General features: G+C 40.2%; 2 protein-coding genes and 1 long non-coding RNA gene across 7 annotated transcripts in view; all 3 read left to right on the top strand.

Annotated features, from left to right (window-relative positions):
* Window positions 1-16,438, top strand: part of ptk7b (protein tyrosine kinase 7b) — an 80,547-nt gene extending 64,109 nt beyond the window's left edge. The window contains exons 7-20 of the mRNA XM_032553385.1: window positions 929-1,195; window positions 1,891-2,027; window positions 2,130-2,265; window positions 3,849-3,968; window positions 5,200-5,349; window positions 5,600-5,747; window positions 6,772-6,899; window positions 8,456-8,656; window positions 9,942-10,100; window positions 10,183-10,415; window positions 10,500-10,580; window positions 12,764-12,915; window positions 14,079-14,257; window positions 14,365-16,438. Of these exons, the coding sequence (XP_032409276.1) occupies window positions 929-1,195; window positions 1,891-2,027; window positions 2,130-2,265; window positions 3,849-3,968; window positions 5,200-5,349; window positions 5,600-5,747; window positions 6,772-6,899; window positions 8,456-8,656; window positions 9,942-10,100; window positions 10,183-10,415; window positions 10,500-10,580; window positions 12,764-12,915; window positions 14,079-14,257; window positions 14,365-14,525 (2,252 nt within the window). The 3' untranslated portion in view covers window positions 14,526-16,438. The remainder of the gene's footprint in view (window positions 1-928; window positions 1,196-1,890; window positions 2,028-2,129; window positions 2,266-3,848; window positions 3,969-5,199; window positions 5,350-5,599; window positions 5,748-6,771; window positions 6,900-8,455; window positions 8,657-9,941; window positions 10,101-10,182; window positions 10,416-10,499; window positions 10,581-12,763; window positions 12,916-14,078; window positions 14,258-14,364) is intronic.
* LOC116713283 (uncharacterized) lies at window positions 10,589-12,684 on the top strand. The gene is made up of 2 exons (XR_004337849.1): window positions 10,589-10,757; window positions 10,863-12,684. It is a non-coding gene; the product is annotated as an uncharacterized LOC116713283 (long non-coding RNA).
* Window positions 16,439-20,598: 4,160 nt separating the features above from the next.
* The window catches only part of srfb (serum response factor b), a 32,452-nt gene continuing 25,238 nt past the window's right edge, over window positions 20,599-27,812 (top strand). For 2 of the 5 annotated variants that reach the window (XM_032553571.1, XM_032553570.1), the window contains exon 1: window positions 20,600-21,497. In XM_032553571.1, the coding sequence (XP_032409462.1) occupies window positions 20,862-21,497 (636 nt within the window). In that variant the 5' untranslated portion in view covers window positions 20,600-20,861. Of the gene's footprint in view, window positions 21,498-27,812 lie in introns of all 5 variants that reach the window. The other 3 variants (XM_032553572.1, XM_032553574.1, XM_032553573.1) reach the window with 3 other exon arrangements.

The raw sequence follows: 27,812 nt of genomic DNA, 5'->3' as shown, positions 1-27,812 counted from the left end.
GTTGATGCGTTTTTCCTTTCTTTTAACCTTCCTTGTGTCTTTTGATTTTTCCTACCTCATATGCCCCCTCTTATTTTTCATTCCATCCTTTCTTCCTTTCTCTCCTCCCTTATTTACTTACCTCCCGCTCTGCATCCTTATAACCTAATTTATTTTCTTGCTGGTGTTGCTTAATTTTTTTTGTTTTCTTGTGTCCTATCACGTTTTTCCAAGTTTCCTTCCTTACTTTTTGTGTCCTTCATTTCTTTCTCTTCATCCATCCTACCTCCCTTTCTACTTGTTTTTTTCCTTCTGTTTTTTCCTTCCCTGTATTTGTCATTTTCTTTCCCCCTCTACCTATTCCCTTCCCCATTATTCTACCTTCATTCATACTTTGTTTCTTTCTTTCTTACTTTGTTTTTTCTCCTTCTTTGATTCTTCCTTTTTCTTTTATGTTTTTCTTTATTTGTTTGTGTCTTTCTCCTTTCTTTCTTTAATTTATTTCCTCTCTCTCTTTCTCTCTTCTCCCTCTCTATTTTTCTTTCTCTCTCCTTCTTTCTCACTCATGAAGTATTAATGACTTGTACTTGGGTATCAATGCTAACAGCAGATGAAGGTCTTGTGACCTGTAACAGATCTCATTGCTCTTTGTATTTAGGGGCTGCTGATTTTTGGTGTGACCCACCAAACAGAAGTTAATCCCCCTCTAAGTCCAACCTGTTCTCTGTTTGTCTTCCATCCACTGGTTTCTGCAACTTGCTCCTAAAATCACAGGATTTACTTTAACAAGTCAAGAAATCCCTCAACTGGGAATTAGCATTGCTCAGGGCCAAATCAAAATGCTTCAGTGACTCTGAAAGCAAATTGATGATTAAATAGAAATCAGTTGGAGCATTTTAAATCTCTACTTCACGCTGCATTATTTCTATCTCCCTGCTCTTCGCTGCAGACATCGGAAGCATGTCGCCAAAGATGTCGAGGGTGTTCACCACCGACACCATGCAGCGGGTGACCTGTCACCCCCCAGCAGGGAGGCCCGACCCTGAGGTGTGGTGGGAAAGGGAAGGTCACAGGGTGCCCACGGAGGGCCGGGTGTACCAGGAAGACCTGGACCTGATCTTCAACCGGACGGAAGAGGGAGACTCGGGTGCCTTTACGTGTGTGGCCCAAAACAAGGCCGGGCGCAGAACCCAGGATGTCACGTTCACCGTTGCAAGTAAGTTAAACGGGGAAACATTTTTGAGCTACTAATGCAAGCTGGCGATGTTTGAATGAAGACGCAAAATGGATCTCATGAAAGGTAAAGCTGGGATGGGATTATGCATATATTTTAGATTAGTTATCAAAAATACATGACTGCATGTCCCTGTAAAATACAAACAAAAAATTATTCACCATGTTTATATTCGGGGAACATTTTGTCTGTGCCATTAAAATTAGGAAGATATTAAAATACTAAAACCCCAAGTTCTTAGCTTTAACAGCTGTAATAAATATTTAAATATATTTTTCTTTCACATATACATAAGTGGTTCTTCAATAAAATGAAGTTGTAACAAAATTACATTTTATTTCATGAAGAAAAATACTAAATGGTTCCTTTAAAAATATAAGGAAAAATACAAGAATTTTAAATAACTAAATGAATCCTTATTTTTAATGCTTTGTTGAGCATAATTTCCAGTAATTGTGATGTTAATTCTTGTATGCTAGTGGTTTCTACTCTTAAAGCCATTATATTTAGTTTTTTTGTTTGTTTCGTCACAGAAAAGGTCCAAAGAAAACCAAAAAAATAATTATTATTATCATTAATATAAATACAGTTTGAGCCAAGATCCATCAGAGGGAGTTGAGTGTACATGGTGACTATAAACTGATGTTGCATACTGATGTCTCTCTGTGCCTCCACAGCTCCCCCGGTCTGGGTGTCCAAACCTCTGGACAGCAGCTTAGAGGAAGGTAAACCAGGTTATCTCCACTGCCACGCTCAGGCCAACCCTCAGCCTGAGGTCTCCTGGTACCGCAACGGCATGGGGATCATACCTGAGGTTTGTTATCACTCACAGCTGTCCACTTTTCTTAACAGCATACAAGGTTGTTAAGAAGTCACACATAGAGCTTTTTTTCCCCCTCTTTATTTTGCCCTCCAGGACTCTCGTTTCAAACTGTTTTCTAACGGCACCCTGAGGATCAACAACGTGGAGGTGTACGACTCTCAAATGTACGGCTGTGAAACCAGGACCATCGGCGGCCGCCTGTTTGGCCAAGCTCGAGTCACTGTGCTGGGTAAGCTGCAGGGGGAACTCTCTAATGACCCGTACGGCCATTTAAATTCTTTCTCTGCTGAAAGGTTGTGTGAAATGGGTGAAATCAAAATGTTTTTTTTCCAGAAAAGAAACAAACACGAGTTGATACCTGAGAGCCTGTGTGTTTGCCTGCTAAATCAGGAATCTGTGTTATGTGGGCTTTCTGCAGGGACACCCACAGAGGTGTGAAACATGACTCATATATGGCGGGTTTGGTCCAAGTCTGAGTTTTAACACCTTATCTTCTTCATGCATTCCTGTCTCCTGTCGTAGAGCTAAACCGTGATAGATGGCCAGCATGTTTACTTGATCTCAGCCTCTGATAAACCACAGCCTCTTTGTAATCATCAAGTTGTGTGACATTGTTGCTGCAATACAATTTGGTCACATTTGTCTTTGTGACCACAAAATTGTGTTTTATTGGGACTTTATGCCATTGTAACTTTTTAGAACTCCTTCAGCTCACCTGATTGAAAAACATCTGTGTGTAATTTAATTTCATTTTTAATCCAGCTGTTCCAGGAACAAATGGAGGGAGCTGCTTCAAAATCAAACTACTTGGCTTATCTGCAAAACTTTGTGGTGTAAAGCTAACAATGCATCATTCTGACCTCACTATCCCATCTGAGAAGCACGGTGGTGGCAGCATCATGATGTTGTCCAGAGAAGCTGGTCAGTTTTTCTGAGCAGCAACTTTTAGAAAGTATGAGTTCAAGTAACTCAGTGCTCTATCCAATCTGACAATTTTCCTCAGTGGTTCTTAATAACTATGAATAAATAACCCACTTTTGGTTTTAAGTATGGATATAATAACTAATGCATGTGTTAGCAGATTTTTCATGAATCATATTACATTTCCACAGAAATGCCACTAAAATTACCATTAATATTTTTTTAATCTATTTTTCCTGGAATTAGGTTGGAAATTGTTTTCTGTATTTATATTTTTTTCACAGAATATTTCAAAAATTATTCTACCCCTCTTTTCTTTTTGTAAAAAGGTTTTATGTTTTTCTTTATTCAAATAAATTGGTGGTTCTTTAAAACCCCTTAAAAATTCAGTGTTCTCATGTACACATTGACTAACATGTAGGCGTCTTGAGGTTGACAGTTAAGCAGTTAAAAATGACAACAATTTTCCTAAAGTAGATATTTTTTCAAAAGTTTTACAGGAATTTTTTGGTCGTGTAACATTAGCAGCTCTATAAAAGATTTATTTATCTGGCCTAGGGGTGAAAATGGCTCTTTGGTTTGTAAATGTTTCAGACCTCTGAACTATGAGAAGAGAGTGTTGCAACATTTTAATGTCTAGCTGTGCAAAGTTGTTAGAAAAACAACTTTGCACTATTTTATGTTTTACAAAAAATTCCAGAAAAATAAAGAAAACTTGCTGCTAAATGTTTAAAGGCTCCGAATATGTTTGCAAGGTGCTGCAGATCAGTTTGGTTCCTTTTCATCTGCAGGGAGAGTTGCACAAAAGAAGCTTTGACCTTCCCCCACCTCCCCATGTTTTCACCGCATGTGTTAACCACATGTAATGTTTCCCTGGAACTTGTGTTTCAGAGCGGCTGAAATTCACACCCACCCCCCAGCAGTCCCAGTGCCTTGAGCTGGATAAGGAGATCACCATCCAGTGTTCTGCCAAGGGCCGAGAGAGCCCCACAATTCGCTGGACCAAAGCAGGTACGCATGGCACTGGCTTAACCTTTGCCCCCCGTTGTTGTAGATCTGATAAGGAAAAACCTCTCTGAACAATATCTCACCCTAAAAAGAAGCAGTAGCAACCTGCAGATCTTTGTCAACATTAAGACGAGACGTGTTAAAACCTGCGTGGTCTTCAGCAAACATTGTGAGGAAGATTTATCATCACAGACCTCGTCTCGTTTGTCTTCATTAACCGAGAGGGAGAGGCAGTTCTCTTCTTAACCCACTCCCTGCTAGGGCTGGGTTTTGTTAAAAACCCCATAATTTAATTCAATTTGTATTCTTTGAGTCATGTTTCAATGTCAATTTGATTCAATGTTGATTTAAATACTTTGGTATTGATTTAATAATGAGTAGTATAAAAGTAATGGATTATCAATTTATTGTAATTACTTCAGCAGTGTATATATTAAAGTTTTTGAGCAGTAAGATATCTGAAAATAAGACGGTAGCACAGTAACACTTTGGCTTAATATGGAGTTCAAAAGTTAAAACATGACTGTAGTACCTGATTAAAGTTGCCACCCCTACCTTCTTCAAATTAAACAAAATTTGTGTCAAATATTTATGTTACGTTTGTGCTGGTCTGTGCAGCAAAAAACAGAACAAAAAATTCAGTTTTTTTGTTTTCAGCTTAAATAAAATAGCGTCACCCGAGTGAAGTTGCCACCTCCCACTTTTTTCAAATTAATTGAAAAACATGTTTGTGCAGCAAAAATTTTCCTTTGTGCCTATATCATTTTAAAGATATTAATAAATGTTTCCAGAAGTCATTGAAAGTCAACCAGTCCCCCACATTTACAAAATCAAATGAAATGTGTCAATCAACTGTGCCACGTTTGTGCAGGAAAGATTTTTGTTTCTGCTGTTAACATTTTTAAGTTATGTTAAAAAGAAAATCCAGAGATCAACCTGCCCACTCCTTCACGTTATCATAATCGAACATAATTGATCAATTATTTGTGCTATGTTCGTACAGCTAAAATTTTGCAGTGCAGTTCCTTGACACCAAATTTGCTTGATTTTGTAAATGTCTGGTTGTGGCTGGGACTATTTGCCAACCACCAAAAAACTCAAGAAGACGACAATTTTACGTGTGATACCAAACTAATATAGCACAATTAACAGAGTTTTCCAAATCAATATTGAATTGGAAAACATATTAATTGCATTGATAAATCGATATTTTCACCCGCCACTCCCCCCTCAGACGGAGGAGCGCTTCCGCCACACGTGGATCAGAAGAACGGCCAGCTCCGCTTCAACAAGGTCACTCGCAACGACGCCGGCAACTATACCTGCATCGCCTCCAACAGCCTCCAGGGGGAGATCAGAGCCCTGGTGACCCTCATTGTGGCCGGTAAGCCATTCTCGATGTAAAAATACCCCACACTGAGCGTTCTTATTTATTAGAGGGGTTTAATGTTGACTTTTCTCATTAAGACCCAAACAAAGCAGCATTTAATGTCCTCTGAGAGACCATTTTACTATAATGAAAAGCACCCAGTAGCTGAGAATCCATCGATGTGTGCAGTTGAGGTTTTTCACCAATTTTGTCCTCACATTAATGAGCTTTTTGCTTATTGTTCTGTCCATGCTTGCACATGCAGTGTATGTTCGCTTTATGATGGAGCCAGAGCATACGTCGGTGTACCAGGGACACACTGCCGTCCTGCACTGCCAGGCCAGCGGTGACCCCAAACCTCAGGTCCACTGGATTGTGAAGGACAAGGTTCTGGGCGTCGCCAATAATGGCAGGTAAATGAGACCAGGCTGATATAAAGTGAGCAGAATTATCACTTCAAACAAGTTTTAACCCTGGAAGAAAAAAACAACAACTTTCAGTTGCATTTGTCTGAATATTTTGGAAGACTAATATACAGCTCTGGAAAAAATTAAGAGACTGCAAAATGATCAGTTTCTCTGATTTTACTTTTATAGGTCTATGTTTGAGTAAAATGAACATTGTTCTTTTATTCTATGAACTACTGACAAGATGTCTCTGAAATTTATTTGCAGAAAATGGTCAAAATAACAAAAAATGCAGTGCTTTCAGACCTCAAATAATGCAAAGAAAACAAGTTCATGTTCATTTAGAAACAACAATACTAATGTTTTAACTCAGGAAGAGTTCAGAAATTAATATTAGGCGGAATAACCAGGAGGTTTTCAATGGGGTTCAGTGCAGTGGTTTCTTGCTACATTTCCAGAGCTGTATGTTTTCAGTCTTTTTGTGTGTGTGTGTGTGTGTTGTACAGCTTTTTTGTAATATTTCAACGTTAGGCAGAGTTTCCTGACAAAGTATTGATAGTCACTGTCAGAACAACATTGAAGAAATCTTTGTACCTCATTTTAAGCAAAATGATTCATTTCCCTTATTGATAGCTTATGATTTGCCTGTAACCTGTAAAAATTATGACCAATATTGCAAAATGTCCTTTGTTTTTCTCCCTTCCTTACGCCCCTTTCTTCCTTCCTTCCTTCCCTTTTTCCCCTTATGTCAGTCCATTTCCCTGATCTAAACAATTTGAAATAAACTCTGGTACGTTGAGTCTGTGAAGGTTTCTTAATTTTTACATAAAAATGTTCTCTTAAGTTTAGGACTAATGTCTGCTGTAGTTTTTCCATCCCGCTGGCATGTGGGCCCCTCCTGCTACATTTCGTTAGTTTATCTGACTGCTGTTCACACTTCTGCAGATTAGGTGTATGTCTGAAAATCCTAAACATGATCATTTAAGACAGACTGTGACTCTCGGGTTCCCGCCCTCTGTGTTTCGTCTAGAATCCAGGAGATGCCGAACGGCTCACTGATAATAAGAGACGTCACCACTGACGACACGGGTCAGTACACATGTGTGGCTGGGAACAGCTGCAGCATCAAAGACAGAGTGGCTCAGCTCTACGTAGTGGGTAGGTTTAACACACACACACACACGCACACAGAGAGGCCTGCTTCCAGAGGTTTTCTTTTATCAGGGACAAACGTGCCCACGTGGAGCGGTGAGCCACAATCACAGGAGCAGAGAGGAGGCATTAATTAAACCTCCACCCGTCTGTCCGTCACCCATGGCGACAGGTTAATAACCTGCCCCACGTCTCTGACGCCACGGCTGACAGGGTGATGGGCTCGGGTTGATGCTGGATCTAATAAAGCTTTGCACTCTGAGGCCGATAAAAGCTGAAAATTACAGTCACACGCTTGCACTTTACTTGAACAGAAGGATTTCAGAGAGAGAGAGATGATTTAATTTAGTCGTTAGTCTGGGTTGGCGTGACAAAGCCGCCCAGCTAAACCACAACAGTAACCTGATCATTTTAACCTTTTAAGCGGTGAAAGACTTGATGTTTGCTTCTGTAGAACATGCGATTGTTGCATCTTTCAGACAGTAGGTCAGACTTTTTAAATCTCTAAACAATCTTGTACCAGTCTCTCATGTTTGCTAAAGGCATCCAAACATTCTGCAACATGCAGGGTCATTTTTGCTATAGGCCAGGGGTGTACAAAATGTAGCCCGGAAGCCATTTGCTGCCCTTTGCATGATTTTGTGTGACCCCCAACCTTAATTCTACAGTGAGGTAAATATGACCGAATTGAGGCCAATGCACAATTTTTTCATTTCTTTTAGATCTGCAAATTTTGCAGACGAATAAAATCTTAAAATGACAAAAAAAAGCTTGGTGCAACACAAGTTTGTTATTCATTCTGAGTCTTAAATTATTTTTCCATCTGTCATAGTTTAGTAGTATAATAGGACCACAAATATCCAGCAACTCTTCCTCAGACTTTATAAATTGAATAAACTGTAAATATTAACTTTGGCTGATTCTTTATTGAGACCTCTGACATGTACAACAGGACTGATTTACAGCTACCAATCATTCCAGTTAGCGAGAAAGGTAAACCAGACAAATGGCGTCTAAAAGAATTTTAGTGGCCCAAAAAAATGGAAGAAAAGGAAAACGGAAAGGTGACGCATTTATTGGCGATGTGAGCTGGATGTGTGGAGGTGCAACGTTTATTTTATTTTGCTAGCAAATTTTTTGTCCCTCTAGCTAGCCTCAGGTAATTATTTCACTGGCAAGCATCTGTTCGTCATAAACTCATCTTTAGAGTTTACGTTATGAATATGTCACATGTGAATGAACAGTCTGTGCTGCCATAGGATTGTCGATAAAAACTCAAAATCTGTCTTATTTTTTAATTGCCATAAAGAGGATTACTGTTTTTCTTTTATCCGTTTAATTTACCCCAAGATTTTAATTGTACATTTTAATTGTAGCCTGTTTTGCTTGTAAAGTGTAATAGATTTTGCATTTTTGTGGACCAGTTAAGTGGTAGCAAATCCCTTCATTCTAGTTTGATAAACTAGGGGCCCCAGACAGCATCTCGCTCCTTCAAAGGTAGAAACGACCCTGTCATTATGTGCTTTCAATATCAAGCATCATAACCGTTCTGTGTCCTGCAGACAAACCTCCTTACCAAAATGGCGTTGAGGATGACAAGGCTCCGTATAAGATGATCCAAACCATCGGGCTTTCTGTGGGGGCAGCTGTGGCCTACATCATTGTGGTTCTGGGACTGATGTTCTACTGCAAGAAGAGACGCAACACCAAGAGACTGCAGAAGGGCCAGGATGGAGATGAGCCAGAGATGGAGTGTCTCAACGGTAGGAAACAATCTCTGGATTACACGAACATGCCAACAAGATTCCTAAGGCCTTTGGTGATTAAAAAGACCCAAAGCTTAAAAAGTTAAACTTAATCTTGCCAAACTATTCAGCTCTAGTTACAATCTTTAGCACATTTTTCAGATTTACTTTTTGTGATGGTAGGAAAGAAACAGCTTTTTCCTAGATTGCTTTGTGAACAAGTTGGCATGACGATAGTATCTAATGGTTGCCTCTTTTACCAGCCTTCTCAATGCATGTTGACAAAACCAATGCAGTCATCGTCCAGACATGTTTGTCGTTTTTGTTACTTTACTTTAAGTTATTTTCTTACTTATGAGAATCATCACTTCCTTATGTAAAGTGCATTTCCTCATGTCTTTCCCATTTTGAACAGCAGCCACAAGAATTTGGATTTTGTTGTCCTGTCATACTAGAGATGTTCAATTATTGTACTATTTGTTGTGGGGAAAAAGGAAATAAGATTTCAGATTTATTGGGACAACAATAACTTTTAATTGATGTATTCAAAATCCCACAACTGACATTATGGTTGAGATTTTTACTTCCATTGTTTGGACTAATTTGTTCCCCAATGTTGGGTGCAAAAACGGCATCAAATAAATGAATATATTTTAAAATATGACTTATGAAAATTATCATCTATGGTCAACAGTGCAATTGTAGTAAAGCAGCCAATTTATTAATGTCTATTAGTCAGAGTAGTATTTTAATTTGTCAAAAGATGATACTGATGCTAATTCATATGTAAAACTTTTTACCTTTACTTTTGTGTTATCACAGTAAATAGCACAAGTTATTTACTTCATAATGGACTTGATTATAAAGTCACCCATTCATACATTATACCATAATGGGTCATCAGTACAATTAATAGGTGATCAGAGATTTTACTAAACAGTTATTTTTTTTAAATTAATGTCCTCAAATTAGACATTGGATTTAATGTGAGGTTATCCTGCTGTAGTAAAAGATGAATTTAAGTAGAGACTTTTTACATATTTTTACTATTCCTACCAATAATTATGAACTCCTTTTATATGGTTGGTTCTCTTTCCCTGCTTTCTCATGCTGAAAATGTTTCTAACAGTCTGGATATTTGTTGTCATCTTGTGTTAGGTATGGGTATTGCAGGTAAAAAAATACCAGACGATTTATCTGAGTGGAGATATTGGTTGTGTAAATATGTGAATTTTAATCATTATCGGTTGTTCTTTTTGTCTGTGATCTTTGACCTTTTGTGGATGTGCGTTGTTTTCTTCAGGAGGTGCTATTCAGCAAAATGGCCACACCACGGCGGAGATCCAGGAGGAAGTGACACTCACCAACATGGGCACGGTCGCTACAACTGAGAAACGCCACAGCCATGCCAGCGATAAGCTCCACTTTCCCCGTGCAAACCTCCAAACCATCACAACACTCGGTAGTTTAATCCTATTATTGTTAGTTTTGTTTGGGGTTTTTTTGTCCGTCTGTTCTGATGTGGTTGGTGAATGTTTGCTCAGGTAAAGGGGAGTTCGGTGAGGTATTGCTGTCCAAAGCGAAGGGTATCGAAGAGAGCGAGGTGGAGGCGGTGGTTCTGGTGAAGTCGCTGCAGTCCAGAGACGAGCAGCTGCAGAGCAACTTCCGCCGTGAAGCCGAAATGTTCGCCAAGCTGAACCACCCCAACGTGGTGCGACTGCTGGGCCTCTGCAGAGAGGCGGAGCCGCACTACATGATCCTGGAGTACTACGACCTGGTACACACACAGGAACTGAAACAAAGAAATAAACACGTTTCAATTTCTTTATTTTATACGGTTTTTGCTTTTTTCTCATAACAGGGAGATCTGAAGCAGTTCCTGAAAATTTCCAAAAGCAAAGATGACAAGATGAAGTCTCAGCCAATCAGCACCAAGACAAAAGTAAGTCCTGAAGGTTTTAATTTTACTCTAAAGCTGCATAATTTTTGAAAATTCTGTTCTATTTCATCCCTACTGACCGCCAGAGGCGGTGCTTAAAGCACTGAATGATTACTCTTGCGCATGTACTGGTCGAATATCTTATACCAACATGGTCACGTGTGACCCCCGGTGATACCGGTAAGTCTATATAGTCATGTGACAATAACAGCTCAGTCTCTTTTCGTCTTCTCACTTTGGTTGAACAGGTGGTAAGACATTTGATTATTTGCTTGTCGCTGGTAGCCTCGAGACTACGGTCGGAGCTGCGAGGATCATCTCGCCCTCCTGAGAGTCCTTCAGGAGGGGCATCAGGTCCTTCTAGTGGCCCCCTGTGGCCAGGAAGAACCTGGTTTCCACTGCTGCGCAGGCTCTGTTGCAGCTCTCCAATGACTCTTCTGTCACAGGACCTTCTCTCACAGTTGGGGGGTGGGATCCTGCATCCCAATCCCAGTCGCCTCCAACTCTGGGTTTGGCCGCTACGGGGTGTTTCCTTCTCAGAGTATGATGGAGACATCGGACATATAATGACTAATTCCAGGACCCCTTCCACAGGACTGGTGTACACCCATAAGTGGAAGGTTTTTAGCAGCTGGTGTGATGCTAGACATGAGGATCCTGTACACTGTCCTATTTCTGTTATTTTAACCCTCCTTTAAGCACTGCTTTCTCAGGGTCGGTCTCCATCCACTCTGAAAGTTTATGTTGCTGCCATCTCTTGTTGGCATACGGTGGTGAGTGGAGAGACGATAGGCTGTAATAAGGATGTTTCTTTGTTTCTGAGAGGTGCCCGATGTTTGCACCCTCCCACACACCCTGTCGTGCCTGTGTGGGACCTCTCTCTTGTCCTTGCTACCCTGCAAGCTCCTCCGTTTGAACCCTTGGCAGAGGTGAGCCTTGAGTGTTTGTCAAAAGACAGCTTTTCTCCTCGCCATGGCTTTGGCGAAGCGAGTGGGTGAACTACATGCGTTGTCTGTTTAAGAGTCCTGTTGCCGTTGGAACCCAGCTGGTTCTGGCGTTTCTCCCTAAGGTGGCCTCATCATCTTCGAGCCACTCTGTGCCCCTCCAGTTTTTGGGGTGGTTTCTTTTCTGTGTGTGATTCCTCAGGACCCTGTTGGTAATCGTCATCCAGTGCTCTAAGCACCACCTCTAGCGGTCAGTAGGGATGAAATAGAACGAAAGTTACGACTGTAACTACGGTTGTATGAATCCCGGATGACCGCCAGAGCGCTCGGTCCCTCGGAATCATTGTGTTTCACGAGAAGATTAAGGGACTGAGCTGTCATTGTCATGTGACTATATAGATTTACCGGTGTCACTGGGGGTCACACATGACCATGTTGGTATAAGATACTCGACCTGTGCATGCGCAAGAGTGATCATTCAGTGCTTTAAGCACCGCCTCAGTCATCCGGGATTCATAGGACCATAGTTACAGTTGTAACTTTTGCTTTGTTTGCCCCATCAAAACTAGATATTTTTTTAAAATCAAGCCAAAACTATTATGGTTTTTAAATGACTACCAGATAAACATTAACTCATTTAAACTTCATTTGTTTTTTACTTCAGGATTTTTCTTTTTTACTTCTGGGTCTGCATCTTCATTTGTGTTGTCAGAAGGAAAACTAATGATATTGTTTGAAACTATTCCCTCCCTATAATGGACAAAATAATCAAATTCCTGCTCACAAAAGCAGGCCACTGGGCTTCCCTGTGCCAGACAGTCTTTCATAACATCTTATATGGTAGTTCATATTCAGTTTTATACAAATATGTCTCTAAAGACTGAAAGCAATATTGGAATATAATGATCTGTCTTCAGAAACGGTAAAAAAAGGAGAATTATGTTATTTATCAGCAGTGCTGAGGTTTATAGACTTTCTGACACCAAAACGTAATAAAATATTTTATTTAGAGATAAATAAAACACTGAAGATGTCTTTTTGTTTGTTTTTGCCTGTTGCAACTTTTGAAATTAGTCAGTTTAAGACAAAAATGATGTTATTTCAGGTCTATAACCTTCTGTGAGTGTTTTAATGTGTTCATTAAAAAAGAAGTGCAACTATGATTATGTGTCTGTTCCACTTTGAATGTTTTATGAAAGTCACTTTACTCTGCTCTTCTCCTTCGTCTTTTTTTCTCTCCAGGTCTCCATCTGTGCCCAGGTGGCTCGCGGCATGGAGCATCTGTCCAACCACCGCTTCGTTCACAAAGACCTTGCTGCCAGGAACTGTCTGATCAACAGTCAGAGACGGATCAAAGTGTCTTCACTGAGCCTCAGCAAAGACGTCTACAACAGGTCTGTTACAAACACAGTTATACAGCTGCAGCTTATAGTTGTTTCAGTAACTAAATAGAAAAAAATGGATTGTATACCTAAAGGAAGATCAACCAATTGAAAAGTATCTCCATGCAATGTATAGTATACAGTATGTACCCAATTCTGGATCAAGGCCATTCCTCCAGATTCTGGAATCTTGATTTTACAAAAAAAACATTTTTTTTCCTTAGCCCAGGTAACATTTCTGAAGTGACTTAACACAAGGAAATTCATTGAATGTGTCGCATCTTCTCCCTGAAATGTCTGAGTGTGGTGATTCCTGAAGCTCTGACCTCAACAACAGTCCACGTCTCCTTAAAACTCTTCAGTTGACTTTGCTTCAAAATCCTCCCAACGCTGCTGTTATCTATGCTGTGTGTGCACTGTTTTCTACCATATTTTTCCTTCCACTAAACTTTCCATTAATTTTTGTGAATACAGCCTCCTTTTTAGGAAGGGCCTTTCTTAGCTTACCATTCTTGTTTAGTGTGGCACTGTCTGCAGGAAAAACTAAATTCACAAATAATTTATTTAACCCAAAGAGAAATTAAATGTTGTCGTAACTCGGCATACAAGGATCATCAGAGTTGTTGTGGATGGTCATGCTGTGGGCAGAAAGGACCTCTAGTAGCAGTCAGTCTTGCAATGAATCTGAAGAGAACTCTGACTGAAGACTGTTGCTGTATCATAGTTTGACATCAGTTGGTAGCAAGTTCTGCTAATCCAGCCCATTTGCTTTTGCTGCTCCTTTTTAAATCTGTCTGGCTGTATGATTGGAAAGCCGAACAGCGAGACGTTTGAGTACGGGATACGATCCTTCCCCATTATGATCGATGGAAAACATGGTTTGAACTTCTTTTGTATTATAAAAACTGACCGAAAGTAAAAAAGTAACACCAAAAATCTTGCAGCTGCACAGCAAGGTACTAAAAATTAACAAAAATCTACAAAAATAACAAATCAAAACTAACGTAACAGACCTCCAACATGCTCCCACCATGAGAAGAACAGTGGCAGCATCCAGTGCACACCCAGTGGATTCTGTTTTTTTGTTGTTGTTTTTTAAGTTGACAAAATAAACTCCTGACCTAATCTCACTGTTTGAATTGAATGTGTCTTATGTTTTATGTTTCTGTGTGCAGTGAGTATTACCACTACAGACAGGCGTGGATCCCTTTGCGCTGGCTGCCAACAGAGTCTGTGTTCGAGGACGATTACTCCACCAAGTCCGACGTGTGGGCCTTTGGAGTGCTGATGTGGGAAGTTTTCAGTCTGGGAGAAATGCCGCACGACAAACTGAGCGATGACGAGGTTCTGGAAGGTAGGGCTGATTTCTTTCTTAAAGGTTTTTTTTTGTTAAATAGATGGAGAAATGTGGTTCTTTGTCTTTAATTTTAACATAGAAATCTTGTGATGTTTTTGCTGCAGGTCTGAAGATGGGAAAACTGAAGCTTCCCGCACCGGATGGATGCCCCTCCAAAATTTACAAGCTCATGGTCCGCTGCTGGGTGCCCGGCCTCAAAGAGCGCCCCTCCTTCACCGACATCGTCAACGCCCTGGGAGATCAGCCCTCTGACAGCAAAGTCTGAGAGAACCGTCCACAAACTGAGGAGGGAACCAGAACTTCTGACCCTTTGTCCCTCTGAAGCACAAATGCTGGATTACTAGTCTCACTCATTTCAGGGAAGAGGTTTGAAGAGAGGACTTTTAAAAAAATTTTATTTCAGTTGAGGGTGGGAACTAGACTTTTGCTAAATCAATGGAAGCGCGATGATGGACGAGTTCGGCCTTAGCTGCAGCATATATGAGTCTCCACAGTCCGTCTGCAGCAGCTCACAACCTCAGTGCCTCGAACCCACATCACACACTCAACCTAGCTGTCCACTGCCACCTTGTGGGGATGAAAGGAACAATGCTCTGTTCTGATCAATGGAGATTGTTCCTGAAACTAGGGGATCATCTGTGGAAGGAGATCTGGCTTCTTCAATTTAAAATGTTTCATATTTTAATGGTTACAAAACAGGCTAAAAAGGCCTGGAATTGATTTTAAAAGAAAAGCAGGAAAAGAGAGTGGAAAAATTTCCTCTCCCATTGTCTAAATGCAACTTTTCTTTAGTCCTTTTTTCTTTCCTCTCCTGCTTACATTTGTTCTTCCTTGTGTCCTACCTTTATTCCTTCATTTTGCCCTTTTTGTTCAATCCGTTTTTTCTCATGTCCTTCCATCCTTATTTGCGTCTATAATTTTTGTGCGTCTCTCCTTTTCTTCCCTCCTTTGTTCCTCTTTTCCTTCCTTATAATTTTTCTCCACATTTCTTCCTTATGTCCTTCTTTTCTTGATTCCCTCCTCCTTAATTGTCCCTCTCTTATCTTCCTTCCCTTTTTATTCCATTCCTTCCTTGTCCTTCCCACCTCCTCTCACTTTTATCCTTCCTTCCAGTTTTTCTTTTTCCCAGGTTATCAAATTAAATCTTGCCATACTGTAGAAATACCGGCCATTGTTTCAAGCTGAACATTTGTTTTCCATATTTCAAAAAAGAGCATAGAGGACTGAGGAAGGTTGAGTCTGGAAATGTTTTTAAAATAAATTACGTGTAGGAACCCTGTCTTAAATATTTAATCTGCTCCTGTAACCTTTGAGTGGACAAGTGCTGACGCCGAACTCTTTTCGCTCAGACATACGTGGATAAAAGAAGAGGCCTAACCAAGCTTGCATGAAGGGTCACAGTCTGTTATGCTTCCAGTTTAAAACATCATCTGGCTACACTTCAGGAACAAACTGAAACAAACATTTTTAGCCAAGAATTTATATCAAAAGGACGAGTATATGTTGTTGTGTCAACTTCGAGGTGCTTTTTGTCTCACCAACGATGTCAACAGTTGCAGGGATTCAACCCATCACCATGTTAAATGTGCAGTGTAACATCCACAGAGGTCCAATCATATTTTCTATCTTTTTATTTTTCTGTTTTTGTTTTTAATCAGTCGATCATCACACCAGACAAAGTGTACATAACGTAGAAGCCATGCACTAACTTCACTTGAGAGGACACCATGTTTCTTTGTGTAGAAGGATGCACAGGTACCTGTTTATTTATGATGAAGGTCCTGTTTTCTTTTTAATTGTTTATAATTGGTACTTCCATAACATTTTTATGCTACTTTTGTTTTCACATGGTCCGTCTCAGTGTGCATCCTAACAGAATATGCCAACAGTCGGCACACAGGAGGTCAAAAACGCTGACTGCAGGTCACCTGGACTCATTTAAGTGCCTAGAAAATGAAGGATTATCCTAACAGTCTCCCCCTTTTTTACATTATCTAATCAAATACAAAGGCCTTTGTTTATGAGCTTGTTTTTATGTTTTGTTTTTATGAATGCTAGGCACTCAAACCTAGACCTCTTGGTTTTTTTTACTCTGCTTGAGCAAATGTTCACAGTAATCAGATATATTCAAAAGTATACATGCTGCTGTCAATAAAGGTGCACAGTGTTTTTACTCAATGTGAGTTTTTTGTTTTAACTATTACGGTTTGCAGAATTCAAACTATGAAAAATACCGAAACTTATTTTTAGCAGTATCCGGGGCAGAACAGGAGTGGAAAAACATTTGCATCTGCAGACTTTTTCTCGTGTTTTCTTTTTAAACTGAAACACACTTTCTATTATTTATGGAGCATGTAAACCATATACAGGAAGTATCTTTGTGTGGAAAGAAAAAGCAAAAACTTTGTTGATTTAGTTCAGAGGTGCCCAATTCCAGTCCTGGAGAGCAATCCTGTTATGTTTAGATGCACCTCTGCTCCAGGCTCATTAGCAGGCTTCTGCAGAGGTGGAAAACAGCTGGTGAGGGAATTCAGATGTGCAGAAGAGGAGATGCAGGATCACAAACCATCTGGGAAGAAGTGCACAGTTTATTACCATTAGTGTGTATGGTTGTTTATCCTGTATGTTGCATCGTGATGACCTAGCGATCTGTCCAGGGTGTTCCCTGCCTCTTAGGCAATGACCGCCATGACTCTGCATGACTAACAATGCGGTCGTTTCTCAGGTAATGGATAACTACTTTCACCTTGTGTATTTCCTTTGGCTTCAGTTTTACACTTCATTGATGTTTTATAATAGCTAACTTTGAGCCTTCTTCCAATAACAGCCTCCACACTGAAGAGAGTTGTCAGGGTGTTGCTATTTTGTTTCTTAGATGGACAAAGGTTGGATTTTTAAGTTTCTGCCTGGCCTATCGTGGCTCAGGACTAGTCGAGCTAAAACTTTGGGGATTTTAGTACAGAAGTAAAACTATTTTTATAGCACAATACAACAGACCAGATCAGTCCACTGGTCTCATACATAGTTTAATAATTTAATAATAGTTGAATAGTTTTATATTACTGTTGATTGTTTTCTCAATTATTGACCAACTTCATGCCAAATGTTTGAGACAGGTGTGAATTAGTCATGCTCATAGTTTTGAGTATATAATCATTAAGGTTTGTGTATGAATCAGGTTCCAGCTCGTATCAAACTACAGTCCATCTGTTTTCTCTGAGCTGATGTCGCAATAAGTGAATATATATCCAGCAGCTCTTGAGAGAGAGCCTGTCAGAAATGTAATAAAGCATCTGTTCTAACCTGCCTGTTGGGAGAAGGAAGTGGGAGGAGAATCAATACCTTAACCACTGAAGTGCCTCTTGGCCAATTTTTCTCTAACAACATTTTTTTGTTGTTTTTGAGGACATTTTTTAAAGTGTCTATTCATAAAGTCATGACTAATTGTAATGCACTTAGTTAACACTGCTTGTTTTAGTTGTCCTGGCAACCTGGATTCTTGCATTCAGTGGTTACAAGGACGAAAACTAAAGGGCAGATACTGAGACTTAAATATTAGACACACACACAGGTTTTGGCGACTGTCAGTAATATCTGCATCTGGGTGTGACTATAAGATGTTGATTCTAACCGATTAATACTTCTCATATAAAGAGTATCTTTTGAGCTATTTGATTGCCTTAAGGCAGGGGTCTCAAGCTCCAGTCCTCGAGGGCCGCAGTCCTGCAACTTTTAGATGTGCCTCTGCTGCACCACACCTGAATAGAATAATTAGGTCATTAGCAAAGCTCTGGAGAAGTGATCTACACAAGGAGGAGGTCATTAAGTCATTTCATTCCAGTGTTTTGTACCTGTGGCACATCTAAAAACTGTAGGACAGCGGCCCTCAAGGACTGGAGTTTGAGACCCCTGCCTTAAGGGAATTATGTGGTGCATATTTTGTACTCTAAAAAATTTACTATATGTTGGAATGCATAATGCAAGCAACATTTAGTGGTATCCCTGGTAAAGTGTAAAAAAAAAAGTAAAAATAAATATTTTATTGCATCAAAATCAAAGCTTTTATTGTAAGTACATGCATTAATTTAGAAATAGTTTTGATATGATTATTTGTTCCTCTGACAAATAATTGTAATTGAAGCATTAATTGAAGACTAAAATTGAGTTTATAGAGCAGCAAACGCTTCAGGTGAAGTTAATGACTACCGTTCTGTAAGGTGGAGGATCTGTGATGCTGTGGGCCAGTTTGAATTTGAATTTATTTCATAAGGGACGGTGCATATTAACCAACACGAGTACATGAAAACAAACATGTAAAGTGGTAAAGGAGATCCACCATCCTCAGAGGCTGCAGTCCTCAATGCAGCTGGACCTGGTTCAATTCCAGGTTCTGGGCATTTTTCTGTAATGTCCACAAAGCAAGGAATCATTTAAATGCATTTGCAGCAAGGTCATAAGATTGTAGCACAATGGTGCTGTATTAACAACCTTTTGCGCAGGCAAAGACTTTCTTCTTTCTTTTGCTATTTGTATTGGAAATATGAACAAGATTTAAACGGGTTCAAAACAAGTTATTTTTTTGCATCATCTCTTTTACCAAAGAGCTATTTCCTTGGAGTTTTGGTATGTTAAAAAAAAGGAAACTGCATAAGAAGAGGGAAAACTAATTGAATGTATCAAAACACAGACTCAGAGAAATGCATTGTCTTTCAGTTGAGTTTAGATGTATTTTATAACTGTTTGGAAAGGTCTGTACAAATTCAAAATTATAGCTTAGCTAATGTTAACAGTGTTACGCCTGGTATTTCAGTTGATTTGCAGATTGTATGAGTTCATGTTCTTTTTTCTTTTCTTTTTTTTTTTTTACCTCTTAAAGGTCAGTGACTTAACTAATCAAAACTATATCTGAGCATAGCATAAGGAGTGTTCTTCTCAGGACTACCTTCAGCAATCAGATTTGGTTTTCCTGGAATCAAAATGAAAAGAATCAAGGAGTGGCTCTAGACTTGCACAGCATCAATTTCAGTCTGTGTCAACAAACTGAGAAAATATTCAGGACCTCAAGGCCACCAGCAGAGGGCCTCAGAGAGCAACTGAATTCCATTCATCCATTGTTTATACCCGCCGTTGGTGTTGGGTGAGAGGCAGGGTCCATCCTGGTCAGGTTGCCAGGCCATCGAAGGGCAACACGGAGATACACAGGACAAACAAGTCATGCAGTCATAATTTAGAACCAGTTAACCTAACAGCCATCTTTCTGGACCGCGAGGAAGCTGCAATACCCAGAAGGATCCTATGTATGCACTGGGAGAATATGCAAACTCCATGTTGCCAGACTGGATTCAAATCCCAACAGTGCTTACAATTGTCCACTGTGCAACTGTGTAATTATTTTTAAAAAAAACACACACACAAAAAAAACAAACTTGTAGGTTAGTCATTTTTTGCTGCTTGGGTCACATTTTATGTAATTTCTGACTATATAAAGTAAACTGTCTGATCACTCTGTTGAAAAGCTGTTTATATCATCCGAAGTACTACTATTTTATTAAATACTTGCATTACTGATCAGGTTGTCAAGCAAAACATTTGGTTATAGTCACAGAAGCACAAACTCTACCCTATGTTTATGTCACCTGAGATATTTGCTTCATAATCCTCTTAAGACAGTGGTTATCACTACAACTTAATGAAAAAACTTCATCCTCCCACTAAACTCCCTATTAAAAATAACTGGGAACAGCTCTGCTTGAAGAACCATCTTCTTTGACAACTTTTTAGTAGCATTGCTGTGGTCTCAGCTAAAGCCACGTTTTGCATGAAAACATTCCTAGTTAAGATGTTTTCTAGGTCGGAGTTTACTTTGTAACACCCACTCGAAATGCAAAGTTGTTTTTTTTATTATTATTTACTCTATTATTTGCATTATTTTGGTGTCCCTGCTTTTCCACGGTGACGTTGACATTAGCTCAACCATGTTGGTATTTATTCTAATGAGTGTTTCTCATCGACCAATCACAGCGCTATTCAGATAATCCTCAGCCAATCGACGGGAGACGCTGTGACTCACCAAATAAGGAGAGACAGCACCAAATAAGGAAACGTATCTCTTTATAAGGAGGGAAGTAGTCCCCCGTTCTGGTATCACTCCGCTCTTAAATGCGGTATTTTTAAGCTAGGTGGTTGTTTTCGCTTCTGGATCAGGGATATATGGAGATTTTAATCAAGTACAAGTGAATGGTGATATATGTGCACGAATCGATAGGTTTGAATCGTTTCTTTTTTTAAACGTAGAGCGGACTATCTGACTCGGCGGAATCGTTCGTGAGGCGTTCTTCGCGCTTTCCTTTTTGAGAAAGTGCTCGGAGTTTTGGAAATAGAGGAGGAGGGTGAGCCTAACTGAGCCGGGGTTTACGGGTCTTGGGGGCAGCATCAGTTTGTAAAGTTTGTATCGGTTATTTCCTGGACTCCGCAATCTGTCATCTGGCCCGGTGTGTTTACAGTTACTGGCCCGGACGTGTATGCGCTTTAACAACCCCTCACGGTTCGACACGCTCCAGCTTCTTTGGCTGGCGTTCAGAGACTCGCTTCTGTGAATATAATGTTACCTAGCCAGGTCGGATCGGCACCATCTGGAAACGGGTCGGCATCGGGCAGGACTGCTACGGCACACGGGCCGGGGATTCGTCCCGTTTTGGTCCGAACTGGTCAAGCCTTACCGGGGGTCGGTGAGAGCGGCGGAGCTGCGGGGCGACAGGGGGAGAGAGAGGCTGCCGGGATGCTGGGGGCAAACGGGCCAGGGGGTTCTAGAGGGGCCAGACCGGGGAACGGGGCCGGGTTGAACCCCCTGCAGACTGCCGTCCAAGGAGGCATTGTGGGGTTAAACCCCGGGGTGGTGATGCCCCATGGAGCCCGCTTCGACCCGGACCGGGATAGTGCTCCTCTATGCAGCGGCTCGGATAATGATTCGGACTCTGGAGACGAGGATGACCCGGTGGGTTCACTCGGGGACAGCAGGAGAGGGGTGAAGAGGGAAAGGGGGGAGATGGAAGGGGCGGCGGCGGGACAGGAGCTGGGAGTACCCCCCGGAGGGTACGGCATGGTGACCGGAGGAGTTGCCGGGGCGAAGCCGGGGAAGAAGACACGTGGGCGGGTAAAAATAAAGATGGAATTTATCGATAACAAGTTGAGACGCTACACCACGTTCAGCAAGAGGAAGACGGGCATTATGAAAAAGGTGAGGTGTTAAAAGTGTTTTGTGTTTATTGTCCCAGCCGACCTCTGCAGTGCTTTGCCAATTTTTCAGGTTTCACACATGCCAGGGCTAACTTCATGAACAAACGTTCGTGCATTTTGTTGGGGTTAACGTAATTGACTAAATTAAAGTAGTGTAGAAGTGTCGAGATGAGGAAAAGTGAAGTGTGTCTCCACCAACTTTTGCATATCTTTGCAAATCAACTTAAGTTTTAATGAATTTATGTTTGCACTTTGAGTAGGCCATTTTTGGGTCAATTCTAATTGAGACTAGAGTTAGAAATGCATGATGCTTTCCCACCATGTGTTCAGGGTGATGTGCAGTGTCGTTTTTCTGCATGTAGGCCAGAAAGTTCAACTTGGGTCACGTTTCCTGTGTGCCCTACACATCTTTCTATTACAACTTCTGCACTGATAGATTCCCCCACATGAACTGTGGAACTTTGCAACTCCTCCAGAGTTACTGCTGGCCTTTTGGATGCTACTCTGAAGATTGGTTAATTTAGGTGGATGGCCATATCTTGGAAGGTTTGCTGTTTTGCCACACTCTTCCCCATTTCCGACGATGGATTGAACAGTGTTTGTGATTTGTCCAAAATTTTAAGTATGGTTATGTAACCCAAACCTGTTTGAAATGTCTCAACATTATCTCTGACTTTATTTTAGGGGTATCAGAGTAAAGTGAATATAAATGAAGGCCTGATTTCATAGAATTTTAACAGTTTGGAAAAACATGTTTCTTCCACCTCACATTGATTCATAACTTTGTGTTGGGTTATCACATAAAATCCCAATAAAACACAATTAAGTTTGTAGTTGTAATATGACAAGGTGAAAAATCTGATAAAGAAGGAACGCTTAAAGTTATAATAGAGAGTAAATTCAAGTGTTTATTCACAGGAGCAGATCAGTCCATTTCTTGTGACAAAACAGTTGTACCACAATGTGACTCAGTGGGTGCAAGGAAGTCGGAGCAAAGGGCTGTAAATAGGTTTGAGCCAATGACAGTTCTATTTGTGACCATGCCTCACCCCCCCCAACTAACACACACACAGACTCTCAGATTTCTAAATATCCTGATGCACTCATTCATACACAGGTTCCCAGACAGCACACCTTTACAGGTTCATTAAGAAGGCCTGCGTCTTCTGCAAAGAAGCTCCTTTCAACTACATCGGTGCACAGAGTGCTGCCTCCGCCACCGCAAAGGAGGGCCATGTGGCAGCAAGCAGCAGTAGTCTTCATGTGCCAACAGCTGAATAAGCCAGAGGGGAAACGGATCAGAGGATGGTCAGAGAGCGCTCACAGTGGAGTCTGTGCATGCAGCATGACTCTACATCCTCCTGCAGGCTTCTAGTCTGTCTTTTTTGCTTTCGGTTTTGTTAGCTCAGAGTGACAGGTGACACTGAAGATCTGAGGATGACAATTTCCTCTTCATCCTAATCTTCAAAGCCTGTGTTGGTGCCTGTCGAGCAGTAGTTTTTTGAGAGCTTTGCAAAGCAGTCGCCTATTTGCTAGATATTCACCAATCTGGTTTTTACCGATATTTGTGGATTTTTTTGTTGTTTTGATTTTTTTCTTTTTCGGACACAGAACAGAAAAAATGTGTTCTTCTGTTAAAGAACAGATATAATAGTTCTGAACCCTGCCAAAAATGAAAGCAGTAAAAGAAATTATCCCCATTTATTGCATTAAAACACATATTCCTAACCTTTTTTTATCAGATTTTTAAAAAAAAAGCTTAACAAAAGAACTTAAAGTACTTAAAATGGCTGCTTTTTTATAAACCAAAATCTATGGGAGTTCTTTGAGCTGCATCTTGGTTAAGATGCAGCTCATGACTGAGAGGGGAAATTCAGATTTTTCAGTATTTGACCCCCTGATCTGAGCAGATTGAGGGGAAAATAGTCAGATTTTGATCTGTAGATAATCATTTATCATGTCTCTAAAAAAAACACAAAATTTGCAGATTTTATATATATTCAAAGGAAAGTGCAGTTTGGAGAGCTGAAATACCTGGGTGCTATTGGGTGGCATTTGCAAAGCAGCCAATCCAAAAACTTCATTCATTTTCCTTGGCGCTGATTGGCTGTGTCAGAGGAGTGTGGATCTTGCATTTCAAGGTATATTTGGTATTTGAATGATTTAAATATGCAGTACTAAGCATTTTCTTGAAGGGAGACTTGAATATTCCTGAATTTCAGCTAATCTGGGGGTCCACTGTATTTTATTTGGCTACAACTCAAGATTTGGCCCAAGTTATAAGCAATCTAAGCAGCTGCTTAGTGCTCCATATCCAGCAGGAGGCACCCAAGAGCATTTGAAATGTCACATGAGTTGGATTTAATATAGTAAATTTCTTTTATTTAAAGTTCAAATTAGTTGTAATCATTCAAAATAAAACTTTTTAAAATGACCTTTAAAACAATCAGTTTTCTATTCTGTGGATATTTTTGCTTGTGTTAAAATATTTAGATGTTGAATAGATTTATGTTTTGCATGTGGTATTTCCACATTGTACTTTTCTCTACTCTACAGAAGTGAGAATAAACTATTGTAAAGATGCCTGTGTGTTGGTAATGTATTTATTGAAGATGGATAATAAAAAGCGGGTAATCGTTGGTTTGAGGGGACTGAAGCAGCATATCAAGTTTTGATTAGGGCCCCATAACTCCATTTAAAGTTAATTATTGTGGAACTTTGTCTGTAGTTATTTCACTATAAAAGGAGTGATGAACACCTTCATTAAAGGCTAAAATAAACACTTATAGTTAAATGTTTTGAGGCGCATGCACGGTTCTCTCTCTGCTGAATTTCTTTTGGTTTTTAATGTTTTGGTGTTTTTTTTTCCCCAGACTGTTGTCGTGGAAACTGAAGTGTCTTTATGTAGGCTCTTGGCAACGTGAACACTATTTGACACAACGCGGGGAGGGATTTTTTTTTTTTTTTTAAGCGGTTGCCCACACTAATGCCAGCCATGACAGAAATTGACAGGTGGGTGGAGTGGGTAGATTTATAGTAGTTTGGTCTCTAACAAGGAGGAGCTCTGTTTCTGTTTTTGAAGGATGCATAGAGCACAGATCGACCCACATCTTCCTTTCCCTTTACTTTACATGCCTGATGACCTAAAGTGCATCATAAAAACCAAGCAAGACAGTGGAAGGTACAGAGAAAATTGTCAAAGTTTCTACAGGTTATTTAGTGAACACATGACGTGTGTGGAAAGAAGGCACTCTGTTCAGAGGAGACAAAAATGAAACACCCTCCTCCTCAACGTAGCGGTGGCAGTTTCATGCTGTGGGGATTTTCCTCCTCTTCAGAAGGGTCAGGCATGTTGCCCAGAGTTGATGGGAGTGATATATTGAGCTAAATCAAGAAAAATTTTAATAAAAGCCAATAAGAGGCTTAAAAATGAAGTGACAGAACAACAACTCTAAGCACACAGCCAGAGCTGCAAAGGAATGGTTTTCTAGAGTTAGGCCGCTCATGGTGACAGCATGTTGGAGTAGATCTGTTACTTTAGTTCTTATGTGTTGACTTTTGTTCATGATTTTTTTTTTCTTTTTGGTTGAGGCATGTTTGGACAATTATTCTCTCTGGTTTTGGATGCTGTGCAGCTGGAAGGACTTTTGCTTTTCTCACTTTCGGATATTTGTTATGATAAGTTACCGTGGGAGCAGCGTCAAGATCAAATTGGGTGGATTACCAGAGTTTGCCAATTGATGGCGTCATCCGGGATGTGTTATGTCGTCTCTGCTGCCTGGAAATTGAGCTGTTAGCATGAAAGTCACAAGGCTGTAATACAGCAACATGCTTCACTCAGAGGCTACTTAAGATTTGTTGCAAGACTGACTGCTACTGGACATCCTTCCTGCCTGTAGCATCAATTTAAAGATACTTGGGTCTTTAAATTATAAGTTCTCTTAAGGGTAAATACAGTATCTTTGAATTCAATTCAATTTAGATCAAAGCATATTTGTTTGCTCAAATGGCCTTGTCAAAGTCTAGACCTAAGTACAGTTGAGAAACTGTGTGACAAACCTTATAAGTTGATGTTGAAAGGTGTTTCCATCCAATCAAAATTAATTTGCAGCAAAGAGTGGACACTATGTAACAGTTTAGAAATGATCCCAGCTGCTCTGAGTGAATGTTGCTTTGTCTGTAGGTTTTTTAAAAAAATGACAAGTGATACAGGAACTTTTTAGGAACTGATCTGCAGGAACAATTCATTCACTTTTCAACCTGCAGGATGAGTAATTTTCTCTGGTCTCATTTTGTTCAGTTGGAGAACATGCATCCCTTAGGGTTCCTTTGTTTGTTTTAAGAAGCTATGAAGACAAATTACCGGCACTAATGGATGTTTTCGTTACTTGATTACCTTGCTGTTCCTGGAAGCATAGCTGTACAAAACTGTGTAATAAGCAAATAATGACCAAATCCTGTCAGCTCAGTCAGAGAAGCCAAAATGTTAATTGTTTTGATTAAATTAGGGGTTTATTATAAAAAAAATTCATTAATGGGTTTTATTAAAACTTTGTCCATAAGCCCTGTTTTGTACTGGAAAGTACTGTGGTGATTTAAAGGAAACCTTTCTCATTGTCTATTTAGGATTTAGTCATAATGCTTTTAGTTCTTGGTTTTGTTTTTCGCTATATTTCCTGATAAGTCAGGAATATGTGATGCAAATTTCCTAGTTTATTATTAATTTCTGGTGTTGCTGCTAGAAAAGATTTACATTTTCTGTTCTGCTTTTCTTGAAACTGTGAATAGCTGCTTTTAACTTCTGAGAGGCTTCATTTTAATGTTCGTTACTTTTACAGAAGCAAGTTAATCAATCTGTATCTGCCCTGGTTTAATCGATCAGCTAAGCTGTCAGATGGTTTAAGGCGGACCAGAAGAGGTCTACTCAACTAGAATCTGAGAAATATTTCAGTGAGGACCTGAAATTTAACAAGAGACAGGAACAGATTTCTGAAAGTTTAGTTCAGGTATGAGTCTGAGATGAGGATGTAGACTGCCCAGAAGTTTAACAGTGAAGTAAATCAAACCAAAATGACCCCTATCAGTTTGTCCAGCTTTCTGTTCTTTGATTAACCCACTACTTTGTCCAACCCTCTGTCCCTCTATCCACCAATTGGCTTGTCGAACTGTTCTTCTGTCTACCCATCGAATTATCCATTAGTCCTTTCGTGTACTTGTCCAGCCATTCTTTCGTCTAGCCATCAAATGTCAGTCAGCCCTTTTGTCCACCCTCTGGTTTCTCCATCTGTCCTTCCGTCCATCCACTGGATTGTCCAACTACCCATCCATCTGTAAGTCCATCTATTCATCGGCTTGTCCAACTCTTCATCCTTCCAACCACCCAACAGTTTGTTCAACCATTTTTCTGTCTACTTATCCAACTGTTCTTTTGTCTTTCTATCCAAATGTCCTTCAGCCTACCTATTCCAGGTGTTTTACCTGTCCAGGGGTCCTTCTGTCTCCCTGTCCAATCGTTTTTTTCATCTACTCATTGGTTTGTCTAACCCCTCATTTATTCATTCATCTATCGATCAGTTTGTCCTACAATCTACCTATTGGTTTGTCTTGCTGCCTTTCAGCTCTTTTGTCCATCCACTGGTTTGTCTGCTTGTCCATTTGTCTAATCCTTCCATCTACCAATCAGTTTGCCCATTCATTTATCTAACTATGTCTCCGTCCAGTCAACAACTCAACTATTTTACCAACCTCCTGTCAGGTTTTTTTGTCTGTCCATCAAACAGTTTGTGTAACCATGTATTCATCAGTTTGTCTGAACAAACTGTTGGATCAACATGAATTAACTTGCTCAACTGGCACCTGACTGCTCATCAGTTTTTGTTCATCTGCCTGTGAATTTGTTTGTCCATCTATCCAGTTTGTCTGTCCATCCAGGTGTTTGTCTGACCATACACCTTTTGCATTTGTCCAATTTTCCGTCAGGTTTTCTAACGAACAGCAGGTTCTTTTCTTCAACCACAGTGATGGCCAGTGATAGTCTACATTCACTTTAATAGTTTGTTAAAAGGGACTGAGGTACTCTTGCTCTGGAAGTGTCATGCTTTTTGAAATCTTTATGAACTCTGACACTCAGTCTGTTATTTTTGGTTTGGTTTAACTCACAGCTTCTAAAGGCAGACGGTAGAGAACAGTAAGAGGAGCTGTGCGGTTTTGCTTTAGTAAGGCAGAACCTCTGATCGACACAATGTATAAGGAGGCCGAGCGTGAAAGAGATCAGATGTGGTTTATTACAGCTCAATATTTGAATGTGATTCATCTC

This window comes from Xiphophorus hellerii, chromosome 22 (genome assembly GCF_003331165.1).
Source record: "Xiphophorus hellerii strain 12219 chromosome 22, Xiphophorus_hellerii-4.1, whole genome shotgun sequence".
Lineage (NCBI taxonomy): Eukaryota > Metazoa > Chordata > Actinopteri > Cyprinodontiformes > Poeciliidae > Xiphophorus > Xiphophorus hellerii.
Note: the sequence above shows the minus strand (reverse complement) of the source record. Positions and strands in the feature narration are given on the sequence as shown.